The following is a 24680-nucleotide window of genomic DNA, read 5'->3' as shown; positions in this document are numbered from 1 at the left end:
GAAGTTATTCTTTAAATAAAATAAAATACATTTCTATAGGATACATAAAGCATTTTTCAGTTTGGCTATATGGACATGTGATCAGGCATGGATTGAAAGACATTTCTCTCAAAAGAATTGGGCTGTCTGAACTTTGTGTGTGGTGATTCTTGGGAATCAAATTTTCATCAAAGATTGGCTTTATTTATTATAAATTTAATTATTGATAAAGTTAAGGATTCTGTAGTAGAAGAGACACCACTTACAGTATCTCTGGAATCATAAGTTAAACAGACAGGAGAAACTCTTCACACAACAAGAAATAATCACCAACACTCATTTCAAGTCTGACATGTAAACAAAATGACTCAACTTTACAGCCCAGTTATACCGTAAATAACCTGTTTCTATAACGACCAACATGCATCTTGCTCGAGACTTAATGACCAGTACCAGTTCAGATTGATCTCAGAAAAAAAAGTTTGGTCATAGCAGATGTAATTTGAAAGAGGCCCAAGGTGTAGGAGTTGAAGAGCACAAAATGAAAGGATAGCATTTTTCCATGATAAATTGTGGCATTTGCTTTTTAAACTCTGTAACTTGGATCAAAACCCTTTAAACACTTAAATGCAGGTCATTGGGTCCACGGGGACACCGGTGTCCTCCTGATAGTTAAAGGCTTAAACCTTTTGGGTCTCCTTCCACTAGCTTCTCATAATAGTTTGCTGGAATTATAGCATACTCCTCCAGACGTAGTTGGTGAAATCGAGTCATGCTTCCAGGTAACATTGCTCTCAAAAACACCTTTTCAGTTCTGCTAGCACATGAGATTTGACATCTGGGCTTGGTGATGCCCTCTCCAAAACATTGGCTTGATTGCTATTAATCCAGTCTCTCAATAATTTCACACTATGCTTTCAGGTATTGTTCATTTTGTACCCAAGTTTTTACTTCCAGTCTGAAATCTGAAGTCAGACGATTTTACTAACAGGCTGAAGTCTTGAGATCTTGCTTCAATATTTCCATGATACTTGCACCAGCCTCTCCTGCAGCTAAACACTAACGATGCTGCCAGCCCCATTCTTCACAGTTGGGGTGGTAGTCTTAGTTTTGCAAATCTTTGCATTAAATCCCTTTTTCTAACTGGTAGCTGCAGCTTTAATCCTTAGTTATTCATTACAAAGAAGAAACAGAGTGCTTGTTACAGAAACCTTCAGGTAGACCATGAAGCACCATGGTTCCCCAGTGATATGCATTGAGAAAATGCACTGAGGATCATTGCTGTGTGTTGTGTGTAAGTCTGTGTGGTTGTTTTATGGTTCTCTTGGATTAGCAAGTTAAATTTAACCAGCGTTTATCCCCGAGTGTGCAGAATAGCGGGATTATCCCTGAGCTCATAGAGGTTATGTTATATAGAGAGGAGAGAAGAGGGGCCATTGTGTAATTGTGTGCCAGCAGAAGAAGAAAATGCTTCCATAAACCTGTTTGGCTGCTCATTAGCAGACTAACTTTACACATGCTGACCTGACACAGTGTGGTCAACTAAAGTATCCACAGAAATATAAACTAAACAATATTAAAAGAACTTTATTTTTCTTTCAAGACTCTTTTCTACACACAAGACAAGCAGTATTGTTAAGAACATGACTGGACACTTTGATTCTTGTTTGCTGTTTGTTACTTGACAACATCAATCAGAACCAGATTGAGGGAAAGTCATTTCTGACTAGTCTGTCATGAGTCGTGGCAAGAATAAACCCCTGGTATAATCCCAAATTGTGAGACAGCAGGGAATTTATTAGGATAATTATCAATCACATTTTGGGAGCAGACCTGGCATGATTAATTAGTATTGTAGTCAAGACTACGAAACCCGAGAACAAGTGAAAGTCAAGACCAGAGTGTATCGAGACAGCAACCTAAAAGCAAGACCGTTAGGGGCTGAGACCAAGTCGAAACCAAGACTCACATTACACAACTCAATAAAATATGAAACATGATCAAAATTCTTCTCAAATTCATCCGAAAGATCCACATTCCCATATAAACACCTAGATATTAAACACTCAGAGCCAAAATAGCCGTAGCCACCTCGGTGTGTAGCTTTAACTTTGGGAGCTGGGCACAGCTAACATTAGCTAATGTCTTTGTAACTCAAAGTTATGCTTCATGTGGCCAGTCTCATCGTTGTTTATCATGAGAAAAAAATAAACTTAAGACCAAGTTGCCACCACATTCGTTGTCTCTTCATTCTCTCAAAGTTAATACTGCATTTGCTCACGACCCTCGATATGCTATTAGGTGACGTTAGCTTGCGCACCAAGCGTAACAGAGAGAAAAGCTTGTGTGTGTCTGTGTGAGTTTTGATCAAAATGATTGTAGGGTTGTATGTGTTTGTGAGATTTTTGATCAGTGCGTTTGTTTGGAGCCACCTACTGGTGTGATTGGTGACTGCATGCAACGGGTCCGTCAGGCAGTCTCGCGGCTTCCCCCACCAGAATTCTGGAGGTAGGTGCGAGAGAGGCAGCTCTTCAATTCTTTTTTTTACTTGCGGTCATATTTTTCTAGTTCAACAATTAACGAAGTACTGTAAGAATATTTAACATCTACAAATATAACTTGTAAAGTTTTTCTCGTGGTTGGGCTGGAAAAATGTGACCCTATAAGTGGGAGCAGCGCCGGTTGGTGTTCGTGGCTGACCACTCGGTCACGACGCTAACCGTGTCTTTTATTTTTCAGCCTGTCGGACCACTTGCCTGCAGTCAAAGCCACATTGTGAAGAGTTTTTTATTCTGTATTGTACTAGGTGACCGACAACTAAACAAGAAGAGTTACACAAGCTAGGTGGCAAACAGCTGACAAGAAACGAAAACTAGTTCCATAAAACATTAAGAATATGCTCAAGTAAAGAATTTTGTCAGATTACTAATATTAGCTAGCTAGCTTTGCTAACATTTACACATAACTTACCTTTCTTTGTGCTTCGTTCCTAAGTTATGATAAAACACTGCAGAATTTCTTCTCGATGTTGTTTCACAAATATATTCTCTATAATTTACGTAGCTGAATTGTATTATACTGTAGATGTGACAGACATCTTCTCCCAGACAAATCATCGCTCACTCTCTTTCAAGAAAAGCGGGAGAGAAAAGCACCGAGCGCATTGAAGGCTGTGGTTGTAACATCGCACGGTGTATTTATCAAAGTGCGGCGAATGCTGGGAAACAACATTCTAGGCGCGGCAACATCTTTCACTTTTTCATTTTTCTCTTTGGAAATCTCGTACTTAAAGATGGGGTTGCTTCCTCTCTGATATCTCTGCGAGACGTGATCTACGGTCGGTTTCACGCCCCCACCCTCCCGGAGGTGGAGAACTAATGGTGACGTAAACTGATTCTAAATCCTTCTGCGAGCCGGGCTTATACTCTGGGCTTTCATGCTTCCGTACAGAGGTTAATTTAATGCCAACGGGGGACGGGAAGGCGCTGGTATCGGTCAACAGATAAAGATGTATCAGATCAATACTCTAAAGCTCTGCTGGTCAACCCCCCCGCCTCCCTCAGTCTTTTCACGTACGCCTCATGCTTGCACATGTGATTCATGTAATCCTCCCGGTATGATGGCACAAGCATTCTCCTGATAGGCCCCGGGAGTTACAAATGTTGTTGCAAGTGTGTAGCAGTCAGAGGAAGTTTATTAGCACCCAGAGATCCGCAGTGACCCTGTTTTTCATCTCTGCTGTGCCTCGGCTAAGTCTCCGTAATGGCTCCCTGCTGGCTCAAATTCACTCTGTTTTCTCCTCTCCTTCTCCACTTTCAGGCCATCTACAAGATGGTGTCATCCGTGATGAAGATGCCAGAGGATGAGTCCACGCCAGAGAAGAGGACAGATAAGATCTTCAGACAAATGGACCTCAATAATGATGGTGAGGTGGGGGGTGAGCCAGGGATGAATGATGAGGAGTGAGGGAGTTTTTCTTTTCTTTTTTTTCATTTGGTTTGTGAAATTAGCTCATTTTATTTAGAAAAAGAGCTTGTACAGCGGCTAGAGTTTAGATGTTGGTCCAATAATAAGCTAATTATTAGACTAGATAAAAGCACAACAAATTAGGAGGAAAAGGTGAAAAACATTATTTTTGTTATTCAGCTTTTTATCAAAAAAGACTAGTTTATTTCAAAGAAGGGAAAACCCATGTCAAACAAAAACAGAAGAATTTATTATGGCCAAATGTTTCTTTTACATTCTTCTTTTTCCAACAGTGGATAGTATAACGGGGTACTAGGGTTATTGTAGATAGAGAAAAGGAGTAAATTACCGCCCACAAAATCTGACATATTTTATAAAAAACTTAGAAATGTCTGAGTTTGAAAAGTCGCAATTTTGCTGGAAAAAACTTGGACATTTCCAAACCAGAAATTAACATTTAGAAATTTTCACATTTTCTTGTCAAATATTTCTGAGATTAATCTCAAATTTCAGATTTTCTTTCTAGCAAATTTTTGACTTTCCAAACTCAGAAATTTAAACTTTTTTTTTCTAGAAAAATTGTTTTTCCATCTATAATGGCTCTAATACAAAGTCGTATGAAAGAGCTGCGTTCACAAACGCAAATAAAATATTTAAGCAATTAAAACTCTGGGTTCAAAGGTGAGAGGATTTTATTATTATTTTTTTTTTTTTTATTTTATTTTTTTTTTTTTAATTGCTAAACAATTTCTTTGTTTAGTAATTATTTTGTCTTTGATTCAATTCAAACTCTGTTTCATAGATAAGGACAATGAAGCTTTCTGTTTGAATAATTTAGTAAAATCAAATTCCACTGGAATCTAACTAAACTCATTTAAACGACTGAGTCAGTGAGTTTCTCTAATTAAACGTTATGTGAATATTGAACTTAGCTAGGATTTTCTTTATAAGTTAATGATTTGACCTTACATGACCCTGGCACTCTGTAGCTCTCTCAAGTCTTTCTGGGAGTGAATGCTTGCTGCAAAATTAGAGAAGTTTCTTCTGCTTTTTTACAAAATAGTTGCTGTACTGTAGGCGGATAAAATGACATTCCTCTGCTGATTTTGTAAGTTTCCTCACTTCTGAAGCAATGAGCAGTGTCTAATTTCCATGGTAGTTTCAATATATTATAGCTAAAAAAATATCTTGCTTTATTTGGCTCAGGATTAGCGCTCGGTCTGGGCCTTCTCCCATTCACTTGGATTCCTCCAGTAGAGGTCAGCCAGTCAGCAAACACAAGGAGACGTTGTGAACAAATTGTAGTCCGTCTGCAGGTTTTGGCAAAGGCAGCGGAAGCCGTTCGGTCCGTTTTGGCCACGCTTCCTGTTAGCTTCTCAGCGTTAAACTGACGCCTTACATATGTCATGGACAAACGTTAGCGACTGGGTAACATTCAAACCTCAGCGGAGAGCGCGCCTCCTGGAAGCAATCGCTTCTCAGTAGCTAAGAACCCAGACCATCTGAACGAAGTGAAGCGTGCAGACCGTATGCTTCATAAGGGGCTGGTTTTTACTTGACTAATGATTTCCAGTCAGGATCTCAGATGTAAAATAAGCACAAGTGCAGCAGTTCCAACACCATAGTGACTCATTCAAATTGTTTTTTTTTTAGGTCCCTTTTATTGTAAATTATACATAATAACAGTGTCAAGATCCTGGAAAATAATGTCTTTTTGTTTCTCTTCTGTTGCAGGCAAGTTGTCCCTGGAGGAGTTTATCAAAGGTGCCAAAAGCGACCCCTCCATTGTCCGGCTACTCCAGTGCGACCCCAGCTCCGCCTCCCAGTTCTAAAGCCCCTCCCCCACATCCTGCTGCGAGCTTGTTTTTACCCTCCACGCCGCCCTCTTCTCTGTTTCTGTTGCTATTCAGAGCGTCCCTGAAATCAATGCATGACGATTCACATCTCTCATATCTGTTTAGTTTTTGTCCAGCAGAGAGGCTGAGGAGAGAGTAGGAATTTTATTTTACTTTTGTATTTTTTAAGGGGTTTGGGCGGAGGGGGGTAAATGAAGGGACATGCTTACACACATAACGGTGTCGGGGTCCAGCAGGGGCCCACCGGAGTTCCCGACTGTCTGCATCCGGATCAGGATGAGAACGGAGACGAGAGGCTCTGGAGTTCACCTCCGACATGCGTGTATATTATCATGTACATAACTGTATGTCTCTGTGTATCATAAGATGGATTCAGTTTGTCTTCACTCACTGTGTGGCACATACTACGAAAGGCAGTATTATGTAGCTTCCTGTTCCGATCTCAGTGGGAGTTGTTGGGACTTTATCGCTGTATGATCTTTCGCTGTGAAAAAGAAGGCCTAAGATCCCTTTTGATTTTTTTTTGTTTGTGAATATCAACTGGTGTTTTTTTTATTACTATTTTACTTCCCCCCCTTCATTTGTACATAACGTTTTCCTTTTTTCATGTGATTTTATTTTATTTATTCATTTTTACTCTAAATGTGCTTTTACTTTGATATATTGTTTGAGATGACTGTATTCCAGTTTACAACGGCTGAGAGAGTGAACGGCGTGCAATTCTTTTTTTTTTATGGATTTTGGTCAAAATGAAGGATATTAATTCCCAGTGAAATAAGAGGATCTCATGATGCATCCGATCAACAGCACCAGTAGCACATATCGTTGTTTTACCGCCATGTATTTACAGAGTACAGCTGTGCTTTCAATCTGAATGCATGTGTGTGTGCATGTGTGAATTCTGATTGTGTGCTGGAAGCTAACTTTTACAGTATTACCTTGTTGTGTTGTTTTCTTATTAATACAGTATCTTGCAAGAAAGAAAATATTCGCATCCCTTTGAAGCTTTTCACATTTTCTCATGTTACAACCAAAAAAAAAAAACTGTCATGAATTTATTGGTGTTTTACATGATGCACCGATCCATAATTTGGAGATCGAAAAAAATAAGATTAATACTTATGTATAAGGTAAAAACTTAAGTGTTTTTTGGGGCTTCTCTAATCTTGCTGGCTAGATTTCACCAACACCTCCAAAGTTACTTCTCTTGATCGACGCTCTTCTTTTGACCGTCAGTTTAGGTGGTAGAGAAATGACATAGTCTGGTACTCAAGTTGAGAGGAGAACATTTGTTCCATTTTCAGCTGGTTCCATTTGCTTTGATACTGCACTGTCAAAGGAACCAAGCGCTTTGGAAAACCTGTTCACCTCCTCGCCTGTGGTGGCGCTGCACCAAGAACCACTGGCGGAAACGCACAAAAACTACAGGTGAGCGATGCTGCATTTTTCTAGCATTGTCAAACTTATGACTGTAAGAACATTTTTGTACTTTTTCCTGTGAATTATTTTTCTTAAAAGCTAGGGCAGGATTTGGGTAAGTTTTTTTTTTTTTACTAAAGAAATGGCACAAAAAAAATTGTCATTTGGGAGCAAATTGAAACAAAATCTGTTTTAAGGTACAGTTGAGAAACTACAATACAAAATTTTAAAATTTCAAGTGGGGATGTTAAACTACAGCAGCTGCCGCCCTAGTATCGATGTGATACAGGTATCAATATTATCAGTATTTTGAATAAATTCCCCCACTTAAAATTCTCTGTGCAACTTGAGAGAGCGTAAACAAAAATGGGGTAGCGTCTGATTTAAGTGGTTGTAAAATTTAACATTGGTTGTTGGTAAAAGACCAGAGGCCATTTCTCCTGCTAGCGTTCGACTCTTGCGTTTGCTTGGGCTGCATTTACCCAGAATGCCATGTGTTATAATCTGCTTCCTGCTTTTGTAGCGGTCTCTGGCTTGCTTGTCGTTCACAAATCCATTCGAACTGCACCAGAGTTCGCTTCAACCAAATCGATATCCAGGTTTTTAGATGGAGCAGAGTTCGATTGCCCATTGCCTATACAGGCAAACGACGTGGAGTTTGACTAAAACAGACAACACGGTGGTGATGATGGAAGGAAATTGTTGGCGTCCTTCGGTTTTCTTCCACTTCACAATTATGCGCAACTTTTGTTTAGATCTGTCGCGTAAAATCCCAATAAAGTGCATCGCAGTTTGTGGTTGTAATGTGTCAAAATCTTTTAAAAAAATAAATAAAAGTTCATGAGGTACGAACAATTTTGCAAGTTACTGTAAGTATGTTAGAATTCTTTAATATTGAGCAGTAAACTTAAGATAGTTGTAACCTGTTACTATAATGCATGATCCCACAAGCAAGACACGGGCAACTTTCACAACCACAGTTTACGCAGGGCGATACATTTTTGGAGCTCTGCAGCTCTCTCAAAAATGAGTATTCCTCTGAGCTGTGGAGCAGCCCCCACTTCCCTCCGCTCCCTCCATCCAATCTGTTTTTTTCCCTCTGACAGACAGAGAATTCACTAAGGGCTTGTTCATCACTCTTATGCTGAACGCTTTTCCGAGCGCCCAGATTGGTCTGCTTGCAGAGCAGTCGCACGAAAAGGCTCGTTTCAGGAGGAAAAAGGATGCCGTACGCTTGTTCACGTCTGGGGATTTCAAGGGTGATTCAGTTTTCATTGGTACTTTGAAGTCCATGTTTAGGGCACCTAATTGACAGCAAGAAAAAACACCTCAAAATGTGGGTTGTTAAAAGTTTTAACAAGACATCGGTGCCAGAACCACTCCTAAACGTCTCACAGTGCATCCAGATTACTGTTGCCCTCTCAATGCAAAGAATGTATTTCACTCTGTCAAATCAATTTATCTTTAATGTTTTAGTTTTATCCGATACCCAATTGATCGCCACCGCGTCCAACTACTCTGACGTGGATCTAAAAAAAGTCAGCTTGTACCAAATGTTTTGAACAGGAACTGCCTATCCAGCAGCATCTCTGCTTCGGGGATCCTTAAGTATCACTGCCTTCTGCTGGTAGGATAAGAAACAACAGTCAGAATTTCCTGACCCACTACGGTTTATTCCTTTTTTGTTGTGTTTCTATTATCACTGCCTCTTATAACGAACTGGTATCTTGTCTTGAAGAAAACAAAAATAAGCCCCTCCTCCTCTTTTATCCTTCTCCTATTCCTGCACTACTTTTCTGTTGCATGAAAACCTCGCACGAGGATGCAATGTTTGTTCTGTTGAACCTGACATTAAAAAGATATAAAAATATACCCCGTGTGTTTCGAACCAGCATGTGTCGACCGCGTCTTCACTTCCGCACCGAAGAACTTCGTCATCCCACGTTTCAAAAATTATTAAAAGGGCTTTATTAAGACACACCAGACAGGATTGAATGTAGCAACTTGCCCGCTTTTTTTTTTACCCGTTTGGAGTCTAACCAGTCGTACCTGTCAGGTCACTGGCACACTGAAAAAAAACACTATTCACATGTAAACATATGCAAGCTGTACCTGAATACAAAAAGATTTATTTAAATAAGAAATACACAAACACTTTCTGTATTGCCTGTAACAGAATTAAATTTTCAACGTAAAAACAGTTACTTGAATCTCATGCAGTCAGTGAAAAAAACTTTCCCAGGGTTTAAAGGTTGAATGAACTCACAGATTAGGAATGTAGCGCTTCAGTACTTGTTTGTAAACTCAAATGTTGGAAGGGTTGGCGGGAATAACTCATAATTTTGGGGATGAGGATATTGGTGAGAAAATAAAAACTGTTCACATTACACTCAATGAGGCAGTAAAACAACAGGTGAGTTAGCCAAACAGGAGAACACAACTAATTTAAACATTTATGCTCATGACAACAGTAGTAAAATTCTAGAAAGCACTCAAATGTTCATAAGTATCCAGTCAAGCTAAACCAAGTTGAGTCCAGCTCTGCTATCATATGTCAAGTATCAAAAAGTAATAAACACAATACGTCGCTAGATAATGCTTCTGTGGCAACAACAAATAAAAAAAAAGAGAAAAAAAAACTTATAACTTTGCTGGTTGTAACATGTACACACTTCACATGAGTTAAAACAAAGTTATTTTTACTCAAGGTGATGAGAACAAAAACAAAATTATTTCTGGTAAAGACATTGACAAGAAATCAAGTACATAACTCTTGGTAATTCCTCTCATGTCCCTCCCACAGTACGACTTGTCAACAGAGTATCCACTCTCACTTCTCACATCACCACACAGTAATTGTTGGACAGTTCTTGAAGCTCTGGGTGAACAAACAAGTTTGTGTTTTTGTGGAGCGTTGTAAAGAACTTTCTTGCTAACCATGCTAACAACTAAACCTAGCACAGAGTGTTTATTATCTCATAAAGCCTTCTTTCACTTAACTGCAGCAAACCACTCAGTTTGTTTACCATGGACACATAGCAAGACTTTTGCCCTTTAAATTTGTGTTGAGATTGACATTTGTAATAATAAGTAGCTCTTTTTATTGGAAATCTAGTCTGTGAAAACTTAGCAAAACATGATTAAGTTAGCCATTTATGCTTTGGGTTACATAACACTATCAATAAGTGTGCTTTAATGTCTTGCTGGGACAGTTTTTGTTTTGGTCTGTACATGTTCTGTCTGGACAGAAAATGTGTTCCATCTCCCCCAGGCTACAATAACAAAATGACATTCTGTTCTTGAAGACACGGTTTGGGTGTTCTTGCAATTTGTCCTTGACATACAATGTGGTCTAAACTTGATTTTTGTGTCGTCTCCAAGCACTATCGTGGGATTGCTCAGAAATCTGAAGTGGGTTACAACACAACACTGACACGTGGCAATGGGAGGGACCTTTGGAAAATTCCCCAAAAGTTTTCCACTTGAGTTCTTATGAAGTATTAAATGTCCTCATCAGACAGGACCACCATAAGGAAAATAACTAAATACTCTGTTTTTGTGGCGTATGTGCAGGCCTTACCTGACTGGCTTTTGGTGCATCAAGTCAAGCTAAGCATAGTTGAGTCCAGCTCAGCCATCATTTGTTAGCAGCATTTGTTTAAAAAAAAAAATTAAAAAAATAAAAACCATGAAAAACATCTAAAAAGATTTCCATGATGAAAACAAAAATATTGCTGGTTCTGGTCTTCTTTCGAGAAAGAACCATCTTGCTAGCAGCTAAAGTTAGCATAGAGGCTATGCCATCTCTGAAAGTACTCTGGCACATTTGGCTAATCTTATTTTTCAGCAAGGCGTTTAATCTTTCAGTTCATAGCTGAAAATAAAACATGTCGTCAAGCCCTTTCATGGATACTGGCACGTTCTCAGTTTAAAGTATTAAGTGCAGTTTTCTCTAATATAATCCAACCATTACAAATAGAAAGATGAGCAATAACACACCCCGTATGCTGCATCTTGTACAAACTTCCTGTCCTTCCCAAACATCCTGAAAATTCCCTATGAAAATAAAAAATGTCTCCATTCAATAAGGATATGGCTTTTGAAAGCCAATTTTTTCCACACACACAGAGGGAGTTCTGTCTGTGTGATGCTGGACACTTGATTGCTACTACAGCAACAAGTAAAGTGTACTTAAAGACAATTTGGCCTCACAAACACAACTATATCCAAACACTGAACCTGTCGGACGTACCCCTCCTCAGGTTGTGGTGCTCCCTCTGCCCTCTTTGTTGACTCCAGCTCCTCATTTCTTGGCCTTCTACGTCCGACCAGTCTCGGTGAAATTCCCGAAGAGGCTGCCTCTCTGAGGTGGGAAGACTCTGATTGTGGGAAGGAAGGGGCCTGTGAGGAGAGTGGCGCTCCAGTCTTGGAGGCGCAGTGGGATGCCTTGATGGTTTGTGGTTGCTTCTTGGGGGGTCTTTATGATGCCTGGTTGGTTTACTGTGGTCTCTCGGAGGGTTGGTGTAGAATTGTGAACGTTCCTCGTGGCATCTTGGTTGTTCTGTGTGACGTCTAGGTGACGTATTACGGACTCTGGGAGGCTCGGTGTAGACTCGTGAAGTGTCATGTTGCCTTCTTGGGGGCTCGGTGTGGTGAGGTTGAGAAGTTTCCTTCGCCGACTTTGCCACATTGATCTAAACAAAAATGGTATGACAGTAATTTTCAATACTGCCAACACAAGGGTGACATTACCTACCTTTGATGTTCACATATTTAAACGAGTATGGCTAAAGACTTACGGGTCTGGTATAGGTTTTTTTATGTCTCCTGCTTTTGGGGCAACCAGGCAGTCCCAAGAAGGAAGCACAGGCAGCAAGACATCGAGCAGAAAACACCATCTGAATGCTGCACGATACAATCAGACCAACCCAGAGGATAATAGTGGTACTCTGGGGAGAAAATGGAAACACATTAGTTGGAAAAACACAATCTGGACCAAATCTAAGGCAAGAACGGGCAAAGCTGTCCGACATAAATGAGGATGCTGCTTGGATAATGGCGTGAAACAATGTTATCATATTATTCAGAGCTGGATGCCGAGGGGAATAAAGAGCTTAGAAAGGCAAGTATGCATTGTGAATAAAAAATGCGCCAGACAATGCATCTTCATAAAAGCAAAGCGAGGGAATTGAAAGCGTAAAAAGCAGCCTTTTATCGTTAGGCTTGCTTTGTAAACGATAAAAAACATAAGAAGTTTATATCTGTGAGTCTGGAGGGTTTTATGAAAATCCATAATGAAATATACAGGAGTTAGAGAAAAACCTTACATGACTATCACATCTACCCCACGGCAAACTGTGTGAATGAGAAACAAAAAGCCCAACACACACTTTCTGAGACAGAATAGGCCCTCTGGAAGACATATAGAGGATCCCTTGGTAATGGATGGCAACAATCTGCAGACTCAGCAGACAACGGGAAAGGTTAGTCACCTTTAAGGCGGCTTACGTCACATTTTATACAGAGATATAAGAGAAAGAATCAATTAACATAGCACAAATAAGGCATCATTTCAGGAAAGTCTTAGTTTTATGTTGAAATACAAAGATGTAAAGGCCATCATAGATCTGAGCTGTTACTACATGAGAAGCCTCTATATTACCAAACTGTGATCCCAACTACTGGGGGCTTCCCACTGCATTTTGATTTTAGATTACCAATACAACGCACCTTATCTGAATTTCATTAGCAAGTTGGAAAGCTTGCCAGTTGTGATTTGCACATTTCCGTCACTAGGTTAAACTAGAGTTAGAAACGCAAACCAATAAAGTGTTTTTCCACTAATTGTGCATGGCACTCATTTAATGAGATCATTAATGAGATCTAATGAGACCTCTAACGAGGCCATCCTGGTTTTTTGAGGTCAAGGTTTGTGAGAACCTATAGAAAGGAGGAGTCGGTTGGTTTGGTTTGGACGTGGAAGTCAGAGCAAACCGAATGTACCGGATGCAGCTAACCTATATTAGCATAGGTATTGTTTGCTTTTAAGAAAATAATAATAATAATAAAATAAAATTAAGCTAGTTTAATAAAATACAGATTTTGGAGGTGGAAATATTTTCTAAAGCTCACTGGACTTTTAAGAAAAAAAAGCAAAAATAACACTTTATTTGTGGCAGGGGTTTTTGTACAACCCTGCTTAACAATGTACATTTATTTTCTGTAAACACAGGATGTATGACGAGTCTGTATAGTTTAGCCAAACAAAAAGCCTCGGCACATGTCTCGTAGTGTTTTTAATACTTTGTTGACTTAGTGTGCCATTAATCCTCTTAAGTTTTAATTAAAATGCCATGTCAGCAAACAAATGGCGTGTCCCATTAGTCTCACAGGAACAGGCTTGGAATTGGGAATGATGCCACACCCATGATGAGAGAATTAATAGTTACAGGGATTTCCTCTTCGCTTTGGTGCCAACTAGAGGCAGCAACACGAGCCAAACCCTCTATTGTATTGTTCACACTAAAGAAACATGTTGCCAACTCCAATTTGAACCACACTGTTTGTGCAGACGGTTTAATGAGATATAAACCGTCATAGGTGATGACTATTTCAGCTTTTATTGTGTTTTAGTGACAGTGTGGCCATTTTGAATATTGGGCTGGAAGGTGCTTAGTGACCTCAGAATTTAGTACAAAAAAAAGACCAAAAGTGTTAATGTGTTATGGACTATATGCACCATATATGCAGAAATTATGTTAGACATACTAGTGGCTATAGTGTCAACACTAAACTTTAATTTTTCCTGCCAGAACTTAATCTTTTAACTATGAATGCACAATGTATCTTCAACAACATTACATCGGTTGATATTAGTCATTTTTAACATATTGATTTTGGACCAATGACAAAAATCAAGGCAATAGTAACATTTATTTCCATCTTGTTGCTATTTATTTCTGGAAGACGTTGGTAATGTAATATTGGTTTGGTCATGTGACAATGATAGTGATGCAGCAAAGGATTGTGGAGAATTTAAGTGAAGCAAAGAAGCAGTGGTGAAGTTAGCGGTGTGGCTGTTTTCTTCAAAATGTCTAGAGGTAGTGAAATATATATCTTGATATCGGTAAGTATTGATTATTGGACAGTATTTTCATATTGGTGCATTCCGACTTTGACCATACAAATAGTGACTGATCCAGATATATGTGGTAGTGACCTTCAATATTCAATTGTCTTAAATTTGAATATTAGTGATATAGTCCAAATACCGTTCAAACCAAAAATGCAGTGAATTGATCAATGCTCGTATGTTCTGAAAAAAAGTGTGTGAAAAATCTGAAACATAAATCTGACGTAAAGCAAGAATTTTAAACATTTAAAAAGAAAAGACAAGCAACACCGAGTATCACAATCAACTATTAAAAATCATGTATCTCACCACTAAACACCAAACGACATCAGGTACACAAAAGAATGCAAAGGAAATGTAATAACCATTACAGAACATCAACCAAGAGTCAAAAGGTTGATGTTTCTTTCTCCAATCTATGAAAAACAAGCTGCTGTTAGCCGAGCCTGTGAAGCTTTCATTTAATGCTCTGGAGAATTAGATGGTCCAAAGTCAGTCACAATTTAATTGTCTTTCAGCTCAAACTGCGGAGCAGCTTCTATTAATCTGGATAAGATTTAAGACACAACCCAGTTGGTTTAGATAGCTTCTTCCCTTATTAAAAGGAAAATAAAACTTTGAATACTTCATTTTTTTTCACGTACTCTGGTTACATTTGTACTTAAATCTGTAAGGTTGAAAATACTTTTTTCCACAGCATAATATAGTAACTTAAAGTTAAAGCTCAAAGGTTTTGGCATTAAAAAATAGCAAACTAGGTCTGTGGAAGACATCTGAACACCACCCCACCTTTAAACTACCAGGAATATACTTCTACACTATTACTGAAGAGACTAAACTCAACCTCAACCTTGAAATTGCTACTCTACTCGGTCGATGAATGCCAGCTGTACAGTAAATACAGTGTTGATGCGAGTAAAGCAACTTCAAAGTAGAAAAACACAATGGCTTTAGGGATTGTACATCTGTCCGGTTTCTGGCTTTGAGCTATTAGCAGCCGAAATCCGACTGAGCCACGAAATCCTGAGCGCATCAACAGCTGCTCTGCCATTAACCACCGGCACCAAGAACAAATCCAGCTTAAGACAAAAGTCCTATACTGAAAAAAAACAACTCTACACCAGTGCTGTTGATGTGTGTCAGTAGCTATGAGGCTAAACAGGGTTGACAGTCCATCAGTAGCACACAGAAACAAGAAGCAGCCTGGAGAGGACTGACCTGGTCAGGTCAGCGTTTCTGCCACCAGTCCATCAGCTGCAAAGCGTGACCGACTTCGTCACAGCGAGGAAAGACGTCAAACCTCCTACTAAATGGCCAGTGCACTTGCACTCAGAGAACAGTGTTAACTTTCCTGCTGGCGGTCTGGTTTTTAGAAAACAGGACTATCCAAATAAATCTAAAATAGTAGTTGCCTCCTCATTAAATCATGACTTCTCTAAAGTGTATTACTAGACAGGTAGAAACTCTACTCTTGTTCTACGCTTTGTCCCGTACAGAGGGTCTGGACCCTCAGCTTTGGAGAAAGTGGTTTGCTAAAGGTGACTCTTGAAGTTTAATTGCTCAATATTTGGAAGTGTCTCCAACATGGACTGAATGACTTCATTCACTTCCTCCGCTGCCATTGCCAAACTACAACCCTACACAGGTAGACTGCAAATCAAAACCAGCGCAAATAATTGGCATCATTGTTCACAACAGCTTGTTCTGTTCACTGACGGGCCAGACTGAAATTCTACCATTGAATCGAGCTCAATGACAGAAATAGAAGACAGAACACCAAAGGGAGATGAAAATCAAGCTATGTAGGAAGACCCACCAAATCAAGAAAAACACTTAAACCAAACTCGTCTGATGACATGAGGTAGGCTAAGAGATCTCACGAAGCAAAACCTTCCACCCCGATTACTTTAAGAAGTTAAAGATGAGTGGAAACTATCTAATCTATCAGTCTCGAAAGGCTTTGGGGTTCCGATAAACCACAATTAGATCTATCTATCATTTCTGGATGGTGTGGCATTACCATAAACGGGCCTTTCATGCACAGAAAGCCTCAGAAAGTGGTTAAATTACTGAGAAGAATAGTCGGTATAAATTCCTCCACAGCAATGTAAAAAAAGACCATCAGTTATGTTAACTTCTGATAGCTATTGACAAAGTATGAATCTACCAAGTTGGGAAGGTAATTACTTTTTCAGAAAAAGCAAGGTAAGATTGGATCATTTTCCCCCCAAAATGAATAAAGTTATCATTTTAAAACTGCATCATATATACTCTGGTTTGGTTTTAAAATGAGTTTGATAATCTGAAACATTTAAGTGTCAGAAAAGACTGAAATACCTCTTTCATTCAAACACTGCACATTTCCACACTTTACATAAAGAAAACACTGTTTTATAAAACCAAAATGACCACATAACTGATTTTAATATGGGCTCTTTATACAATAGACAAAGGTCAGCTGACCAAAGACCCAGCTGCTGCTTTAATCTCTTCAGACTGACAGAGCAACACACTCACATAGACACGGGTGGGGTCAAAAGGACACTCATTGGTAATGCTGGAGTAGCCGATGGCATCGGGAAAGCGGCAGTGAGTCAGGAGAACTCGCCCGCCGTTGATGATGGTCTTCACTAGAGACACGAAGAGCCCAATGGTGGAACCTCCTGCCATGAGCGATGAAACCAAACTGATGGAGAATAAGGACCACGTCTAGGGAAGGAGAACATTGGAACTCAGTGGGTTTATGTAAAATAACGCTAAAGACACAGTTGTCATGAAGGTTAATCAAAACCACCTGGTGTTCTAGCGTAACAGAAATCTACTAGGCTGATTTATCAAAACAACATACCGACGTTTGCGATGGGTGTTACGCTGAACCAGCATACGCCTTTATAAAATATTTCAGTGCATCTCACTGAAACAAAATAATGATAAACTTCAAATTATTAATTTATTGACTTTACGGAATGGTTGGTTGCCAGGGCTAGCCAGTTTGGGCTACCATGAAGAGTACGTAGAGAAAAGGCGCCAACACCAAGTCCTGTATCTAAACAACTGAACAATGACTGATAGATGCAAAATAAAACCCCCCGATGTGAAGTAAACCATTGAAAGTACGTTATATTGATGAAAAAATAATAATTTTAAGTTTACTGTTTTACACATACTGCTAGAGGTTTGCTAGCTTGAGGCAAACAGCTTCACTAGCTGTTTTTTAGATCGTCCCTCCCGTCGGTGTTTTAAAGCAGTTTATCCTCCAGCATTCCTATGATTACAGGTTTTTGTGTGTTATATCTGACATTAATGTCACAACAAACATTGGTATGCTATTTTGATAAAGTATAGCCTGCAGACTTCTGGTATGCTATTCTGACAAAGAATGCCAAAACGACAAAACACCCCTTTATTCTGACACCTGAAGGTCCCCTAAATGCGTATACAGAGTCTGTGTTTGTTATGCAATCTCAGTATAAATCCAGATGTTGTGTGAACGCAACAGAAGTTTCTTAGAGAATATTCAAGAACAAACACCAACTTGAAGCATAAGGAACACAGCAGACAAATCAGGGAGAAAGTTGCCCACAGATTGAAAGCAGGGTTATGCTATAAAACATCATCTCAGCCCTTGAATGACTCAAACATCATGAAGGTTTTTATTGGTTAAAACAAGTTAAATCGAATAAATCAAAACCAATGAGTCCGTTTCTTCTTCCACTTCACACATATGCACAACCTAGTGTTCGTCTGCAACGTAACATCCCAATAAAATACCTGGGAACATGTGGGTGTAGCAGGACAAAATGTGGAAAAGTTCAAGTACTAGTATTTTTTACAACAAGCTGCATCAGGTGGCAGAAAACCTGTCGATATGTCATGGAGATTAAAATGGGTGAGTTATTGACGGCTTGTCAAAGCTGACTCACTGTTGTGGCTCTCTGAAGGCCAACTGAAACTGTACTATCATCATCCGTCATCTTTTGTTCCCAGTGATAGTGTCATGTCATCACTAATCAGCATAAACGAGACATGCAGTACGACGATTAAAACAGTAGGTGGAATGGGAAGGCACCAGCCAGAGCTTTGAAAGATGGTTTGGACTTTTATTAAATAAAGTTCTTAGAACGGCTAGAAAACAAGTAGAGCTAGACAGACGCACCTAACCACCGTCATATTGCCAATTTCTAATGAAAAATGTGTAGCCTTTGGCTACCAGGATGTTGGTTTTCTAAACATTTTCGAGCTAATTTCAACTTAAAGTTCTAAATTAGAAATGTTGGACAAGTTTTTATTTAATCGCGAAGACGTTTTAGAGAAAACAATGAATTAAAGAACAATCAGCTATTTCTACTTGTAGAGAAAAAGAACACTGATTAAATAAAAAAAGAACATATGAAAATATGAAATAAACAATGCAGTCATGATGAGCAATGTTGACCAGGGGATCTATTTGACAAAAAGACAAAATCCGTGAGTAAGAGGAGCTTTAGACAGACCAGAGGTTAAGCACTAATTTTAAAAGATCCAAATCAGAAACAGGAAAGATTGGAGTGAACACTTTTACTTTCCCAAAACATCCTCAATCCAGGAAAAGTGGGTGAGCTTTCTTGAAAATTACTAGGTTGAAAGCAACAAAGTGTTTTTTTGGGGGGGGGTTTTTGCTGTTGTTTTTAAACATGCTTTGTCCTTGTGTTATAAAGCAAATTAAAATCAGTGGAAGAAGCAAACAGTAATTAACTGTAGCAGCATTTTTCTCAATGTCTGAGCCAAACGGTGAATATTTTAACTTCCTTTCTAACCGTCACGTGTAACATTAACTCAAGTGACTTTTAGGGTCCATTGACATGTTGAATAGTGAATGGTTGAATGCTGATGGTATGTTTAAAAAAAGCGGACTTTTTAGCTACTTCCATTCACTTCTGCTATGTTTTACTAATATAAAGTAGTCTGTTGACAGTTGTTTATCGCATTTGTTTGGGTAAAGCACAACCCACAAAAGGAGGCCTTAGTCTTCGACACGGCTGTCGCAGGTTCGATTCCCGGTCGAGTGACCTTTGCCCCATGTCTTCCCTCTCTCTCTCTCTTTCTTCACCTACTTTTCTTGTCTTAGCACTTTCAAATAAAGGCCACTAGAGCAAAAAAAAAAACCCTTAAAAAAAGAAACATTGTGGCTTTTTGTTTGTACTGCCTTTTAAACATGAGTGACAGATTTTTTTTTTTTAAAGATTGCCCAACCTTTATAAAAAATATTTTTCATGCAACATTTAAGAGTCTGAGGGTTTTAATATTGACTATGTGTAAGAATAAATGACACTGCCTAGGTGAGCTCATACTCTTTATAAAAATGAAAAAAAAAAAAAAGAAGCTATTAGCTCTTTAAAAATGACTGAGATGACTCACCAGTCAAATCAAAGGTTAACGACAGATCAGATGATTTACAGTGAGGAGCATATATTTTAAAGCAGCCACAGCACCATAAGAGGAGCACTTTCATTCAGCTCTCGAGTCGCTTAATGACTACTTGACATAAGACGGTTGAGGAGCTAAACGGCTGCATGCTAACCAATCCCCCGCTCTCCTCATGCTGGCTCTTGCCAACAAAAGGAAACAGGGAGTGGTTTAATCACGCTGAAGCCGACTCTGCTCAGCTGGTTGGCTCGTCAGTCTTGTTTGAGCAGCCGGACAGCTGACTGAGTAAACAGAGCAAAAAGCTCTGTCTACAGCGAGAGAGATGGGAAAAAAACAACAAAAACAGACTCTCCCAGCTCCGCAGGGCCTCACTAAAACAACTTGTTTTAAGTTATAAGTCATAAAGGGAGGAAAGCTGAGAAAACAAAGCGGTGCTGTGAAACATCAATTTTGCATGCACACAGCAGGACACGAGCACCCTATTGGAGATTAGATTTTTCATAAAAGGTAAATCAGAGCAGAAAGCAGGAGAGAAGATATGAAAACATCAGGGAGGGTGAAAAAATACCTGCAGGATCAAATAAAAGCTGAGGGAATACTAACCAGGCGTTTGCTCTTCTTGTTTTTCGACAGGATAATAGCGAGGATCCCAACGATGACACCCTGCAGGAAGAAGACTGATGAGATTAAAAGAAAATTACCAAGAGCAAAGACAAGTGATGGATTTGTCACATTTAACAAAAGTGATGCTAATGTACCCCAAAATTTAATTTCACAAGCTCCAGCTCTCCTTCAGGTTCATCAAAATTCACAGAAGGATAATTTTGCAGCATGTAGATATTGCCATTGGGGTTAAATACAAGAAGGATAAGAACAACTAAAACAACAACATCATCTGGCTCAGTCATGTTCTAAAATTATTCAAATTAAGAGTTTCTGCAGGCATCACTCACTCAAATTTAACAGGGGACTAATAGCAGCTAGTCAGCAGTAGCATCAATCGTATCGAGTCACAGAACGCCATGAAGATGTCTTTTGCCTGACACAATAGTCGCGAGAAATAAAACACACACACAATATACGAGATTAAATAGTCCTGTCAAGAGGAAAGTTACATGTGATTAACACATTAAAGGACAACTTACTTTTTAAAGTGAATTTAAGACATTTTATGACCTTAATTTTAGATACATGAATTTAATGCTTTTTAAGCATGTGACGGCTCCCTGAAATACAAACTCATTTTAACAAAAATTCACAAAAAATAAAAGACTAAACAAAGCAATTTTTGCCTAAACAACGATGAAGCCTTAATAACCTCAAATCATCACCTCTTCACATGACAGAATGGACATTTTATTTTAAATATATATATATGTAAAAATGATCATTTTGTCTTGACAGTATTAGACAGTAAAAATATTAGCTATATAAATAAGCCACTCAGCCAGAACCAACCAATCAGAGCCAGAACGGGGTCTTAGCGCCGTCAATCACTATCGTGTACTTGCTGCTCACATATTCCACTTGCTCTTTGCTACGCTGTAGCTGGTTCACCACAACATAGTCTGCCACGAATGCTAATACTAGTTAGCACTGCCATCAATGACGGCGGAAAACACATTTATCTGGATCGGTAAGTTGTTTCACCACCATTAGCCTATTTAGCAGCAGTACACAAGAATGACTGACAGCGCTAAGACCCTCCTCCTGGCTCTGATTGGTTGTTTTTGACCTAGAGTGGTGAATTTCTTAAGACGACAACAGAAACTGAGGGAAGAGGTGGAGGAGCTTGAGTTTTTCACAGACTGTCTCACGGTGACAGTTTTAACAAACATGGCTGCATATGGTTACAGTTAAGAAATATGGAAAACAGATTTTTGTAAAAGTTACATACAGCAGTTCTAACTGACACTGAACAGGTTTAAGATGGTTTTTCTTCACACCTCATTTGTGGAATTTCAACTTGTGTATTGGAACATGTTTTTAAGAATGAACAAAAACAAAAATTCATCCATATCGTCATTTAAAAAAAGCAACAAAAAAAAACAACAGCAACAAAAACAAAACACGTATTAATCCTTTTTAGGACTTCAAAATAAATCTGTCCTTGCAAGACTTTGGGGTGGGGGGAATAAAAAAAAATATTCCCAATGTACAAGTTCATGTGTTGAAGACCATAAAGCCAAATAAGGAAAGCAAAAACAAAAATTCATCCATATCGTCATTTAAAAAAAGCAACAAAAAAAAACAACAGCAACAAAAACAAAACACGTATTAATCTTTTTTAGGATTTCAAAATAAATCTGTCCTTGCAAGACTTTGGGGTGGGGGGAATAAAAAAAAATATTCCCAATGTACAAGTTCATGTGTTGAAGACCATAAAGCCAAATAAGGAAAGCAAAAGCAAAAATTCTGGTTTGGAAAATTTGAGCCCAATTACATTTATTAACCAACAAACGAAAAAAAAAAATAAAAATAAAAATAATTCACTGCTTCTCCACAGAGTCCGCCCAGCACTCACCAAAATGCCAGAGAAGAGCGTGACCACGTTGGAGATGGCGTACACCATGCCTCGCGCCTTCTCGTGCAGGTTGATTTGCCGGAGCACGATGCCGTGCACCAGCGCCCCCATCAGGAAGTTGACGTGACCGACGAGGATCACGCTCAGACCCATTTTCATCAGTGCCAGCGGCTCCTCCAGGTTGTCGCAACACATTCCTGGACGTGGAGAGTTCGGGGGGTTACACACCGAGGGACAGAAATCCCCGACAACGTTACGTCAGGCGTAGACCTTGTCGCATCGATCAGCAGCTGGGTCAAACGCACCGCGGATGTCACCTGTGTTAATGATTGGCTGCTGAGCACATAACTACAGTACAGCGTGTGCACACAGACAGACCCAAACCAGATTAACGCTCTAATGAGCTGTCCTAAAGGAACGCACTTTGGTTTGTACCACGGAAAACTGGTGCAAACCAGGTTCTGAAAGGATCTTTAGAGCGTCTAATCAAGGATATTAATTAGAAAATTTTATGTTCAGTCATGGTTAATGGTTTTGGCAAGAAATCCTACCTATATATTTTGATATGCATTTGACTGAAGTTGTTTGTTCAGCCTATTTTTAGAATCTTTCATAATGTTTGGTGTCAAGCAGAGACTGGTGAGGAAGATGTCCTTTGGGTTGATTTATGAATGAATATGAGCTTAGATTAAAAAAAAGAAGATTTAAATTCATATTCAGTTAAAACTCATCTCATTACAGCAAGTCAAACTTGTTGACAAGCTGAAGATTCAGTTCTCTACTAATACCAAACATCATTTCCTACTCTATATTGAAAGTGTTTTGTTTGGTATCACAGATTTCCAGGCGGAAGACTCTTCTGCCACATTTCTTATCAATCATTTGTTTCTTGCCAAGTTTCATATTCACACAAGTAAAACAATGTATAACAAACCGCATATTTTGCCCCGTTAGTAATGGATGTAAAAACGGCATTCATACAATCTCAGATTCAAACAACAAAAAGGTTAGAAAAACAACAAGTATTTGTAATGCATACAACTTTAATCTCTAACTCGTATTTAATTTTTTATTCTCTTTTAGTTCTGTTATGTCCCCTGTTCTTGGATATGAAATATGTTTTTCAGAACTGCTGCACTACTTTTAAGAGAACTTCTAAATAAAGTTAAAAAAAAAAAAACATTATTTGAAGTTTAATTTCTTTCCATATTTTTCTGCTAGGATTATCTAAATTCTACTCGGATATATTGATTAAAATTTTTTTAAGTGCCAAGATGAAGTGTTTGCACATTGATAAACCCATTTTATTGGTTACATTTCTTTTATCTGTGTAACCAAACCAAACCGAGTCTGATTTAATCTTTTACCCTGGCTACTTTTCCAATCTTTACATGTGAGGAATTCCATACTGACATTCCGTAACGACCAAAGACATCTCATGTCCAGAGGCAACAACCTGAGTTTGGCAGAGCAGTCCAACAGGATATTAAACTAATACGGCTGCAGAAGATTCCAAACAGACCTGTCATCTCTAAGTCACAGTTTAAAACGAAAGCTAACAGCACGGAGGCAAAAATGGTTAAAACAGCTGTAAAAAATAGAAAATAAAAAAGAAAGATAAAAAGCGTAAATATTCAAAAGACATTTTAAAATCCTTAAAATGTATTTTGAAAGAGGTTTATCAAAAAATATAAACACCTTGTGCCAAGCACAACACTTAAACAAACACAGTGAAAGTGGTCCACGCTCGGTGAAGGCGGACAGGTGAGGCTGTAGTTACCTGCGATGCCCCTCTCTGTTAGGTCACCATGCGGTGTGTCTGACGGCGGGTCCTGTGTGGTCAGGTCTCAGCGCGTGGACACCTCCTCCTCCTCCTCCTCCTTCTCCTCCTCAGTCCGGTCAAACAGCCGCCGTGACACCTGTGAGTCTCTGGCTTTTCAAAATAAGAGAAACACCCGTGGGAGTGCTGAGGTTTTCTCACTCTAAGAGAGGCTCAGTGGTGGTGTTGTTGTTGTTGTGGGAAGTTGAGGAAGCAGGGACGGCGTTTCATTTCAAGGCGCGTTCAGTGTTGAGTGAGCCGTTTTGCGAAACGCCTCTCTCTTATTTTGAAAGTCCGTCTGCTAATTAGCAGTCGTCTGTGACAGCTTTTGTTGTGAAATGAAGTCGAATTTTTCAAATCGTTTTGTGTCCCTTACATCACAGTTGTTCTTGTAAACAGACGTGAACTTTATGGAGCTGCTAAGATGATGACTGTTGGAGTTGAAGAAAATTAAACAAGTTACATACATTACTTTATGGTTGATTTTAATTAAAGGAAATTCAATAGCCGTATTAAATAAATGTATTAGATCAATAAAATTTGTTTAATCTAACTAAAAATGAACATAATTTTATTTAA

The 24680-nt window shown here is 39.0% G+C and overlaps 2 protein-coding genes and 1 long non-coding RNA gene across 5 annotated transcripts in view; 2 read left to right on the top strand and 1 right to left on the bottom strand.

Annotated features, from left to right (window-relative positions):
* The window catches only part of LOC103146676 (hippocalcin-like protein 1), a 48577-nt gene extending 41422 nt beyond the window's left edge, over positions 1 to 7155 (top strand). For all 3 annotated transcript variants that reach the window (XM_016677809.1, XM_007564682.2, XM_016677810.1), the window contains exons 4-5: positions 3799 to 3904; positions 5680 to 7155. In XM_016677809.1, coding sequence (XP_016533295.1) covers positions 3799 to 3904; positions 5680 to 5777 — 204 coding nt within the window. In that variant the 3' untranslated portion in view covers positions 5778 to 7155. The remainder of the gene's footprint in view (positions 1 to 3798; positions 3905 to 5679) is intronic.
* On the top strand, positions 1153 to 1854 carry LOC107837667 (uncharacterized). The gene is made up of 2 exons (XR_001663707.1): positions 1153 to 1526; positions 1770 to 1854. It is a non-coding gene; the product is annotated as an uncharacterized LOC107837667 (long non-coding RNA).
* A 2012-nt stretch (positions 7156 to 9167) lies between the features above and the next one.
* LOC103146671 (transmembrane protein 54-like) lies at positions 9168 to 24353 on the bottom strand. The gene is made up of 6 exons (XM_007564677.2): positions 24063 to 24353; positions 22283 to 22479; positions 20362 to 20421; positions 16870 to 17061; positions 12020 to 12169; positions 9168 to 11914 (listed from the first exon to the last, which is right to left on the bottom strand). Exons 2-6 carry the CDS (start codon positions 22475 to 22477, stop codon positions 11441 to 11443), a joined length of 1071 nt encoding a protein of 356 aa, XP_007564739.1. The 5' UTR covers positions 22478 to 22479; positions 24063 to 24353; the 3' UTR covers positions 9168 to 11440.
* Positions 24354 to 24680: the final 327 nt, after the last annotated feature.

The sequence above is a fragment of the Poecilia formosa genome, unplaced genomic scaffold (genome assembly GCF_000485575.1).
Source record: "Poecilia formosa unplaced genomic scaffold, Poecilia_formosa-5.1.2 Scaffold165, whole genome shotgun sequence".
Lineage (NCBI taxonomy): Eukaryota > Metazoa > Chordata > Actinopteri > Cyprinodontiformes > Poeciliidae > Poecilia > Poecilia formosa.
This window is presented reverse-complemented; position numbering and strand designations above follow the sequence as displayed.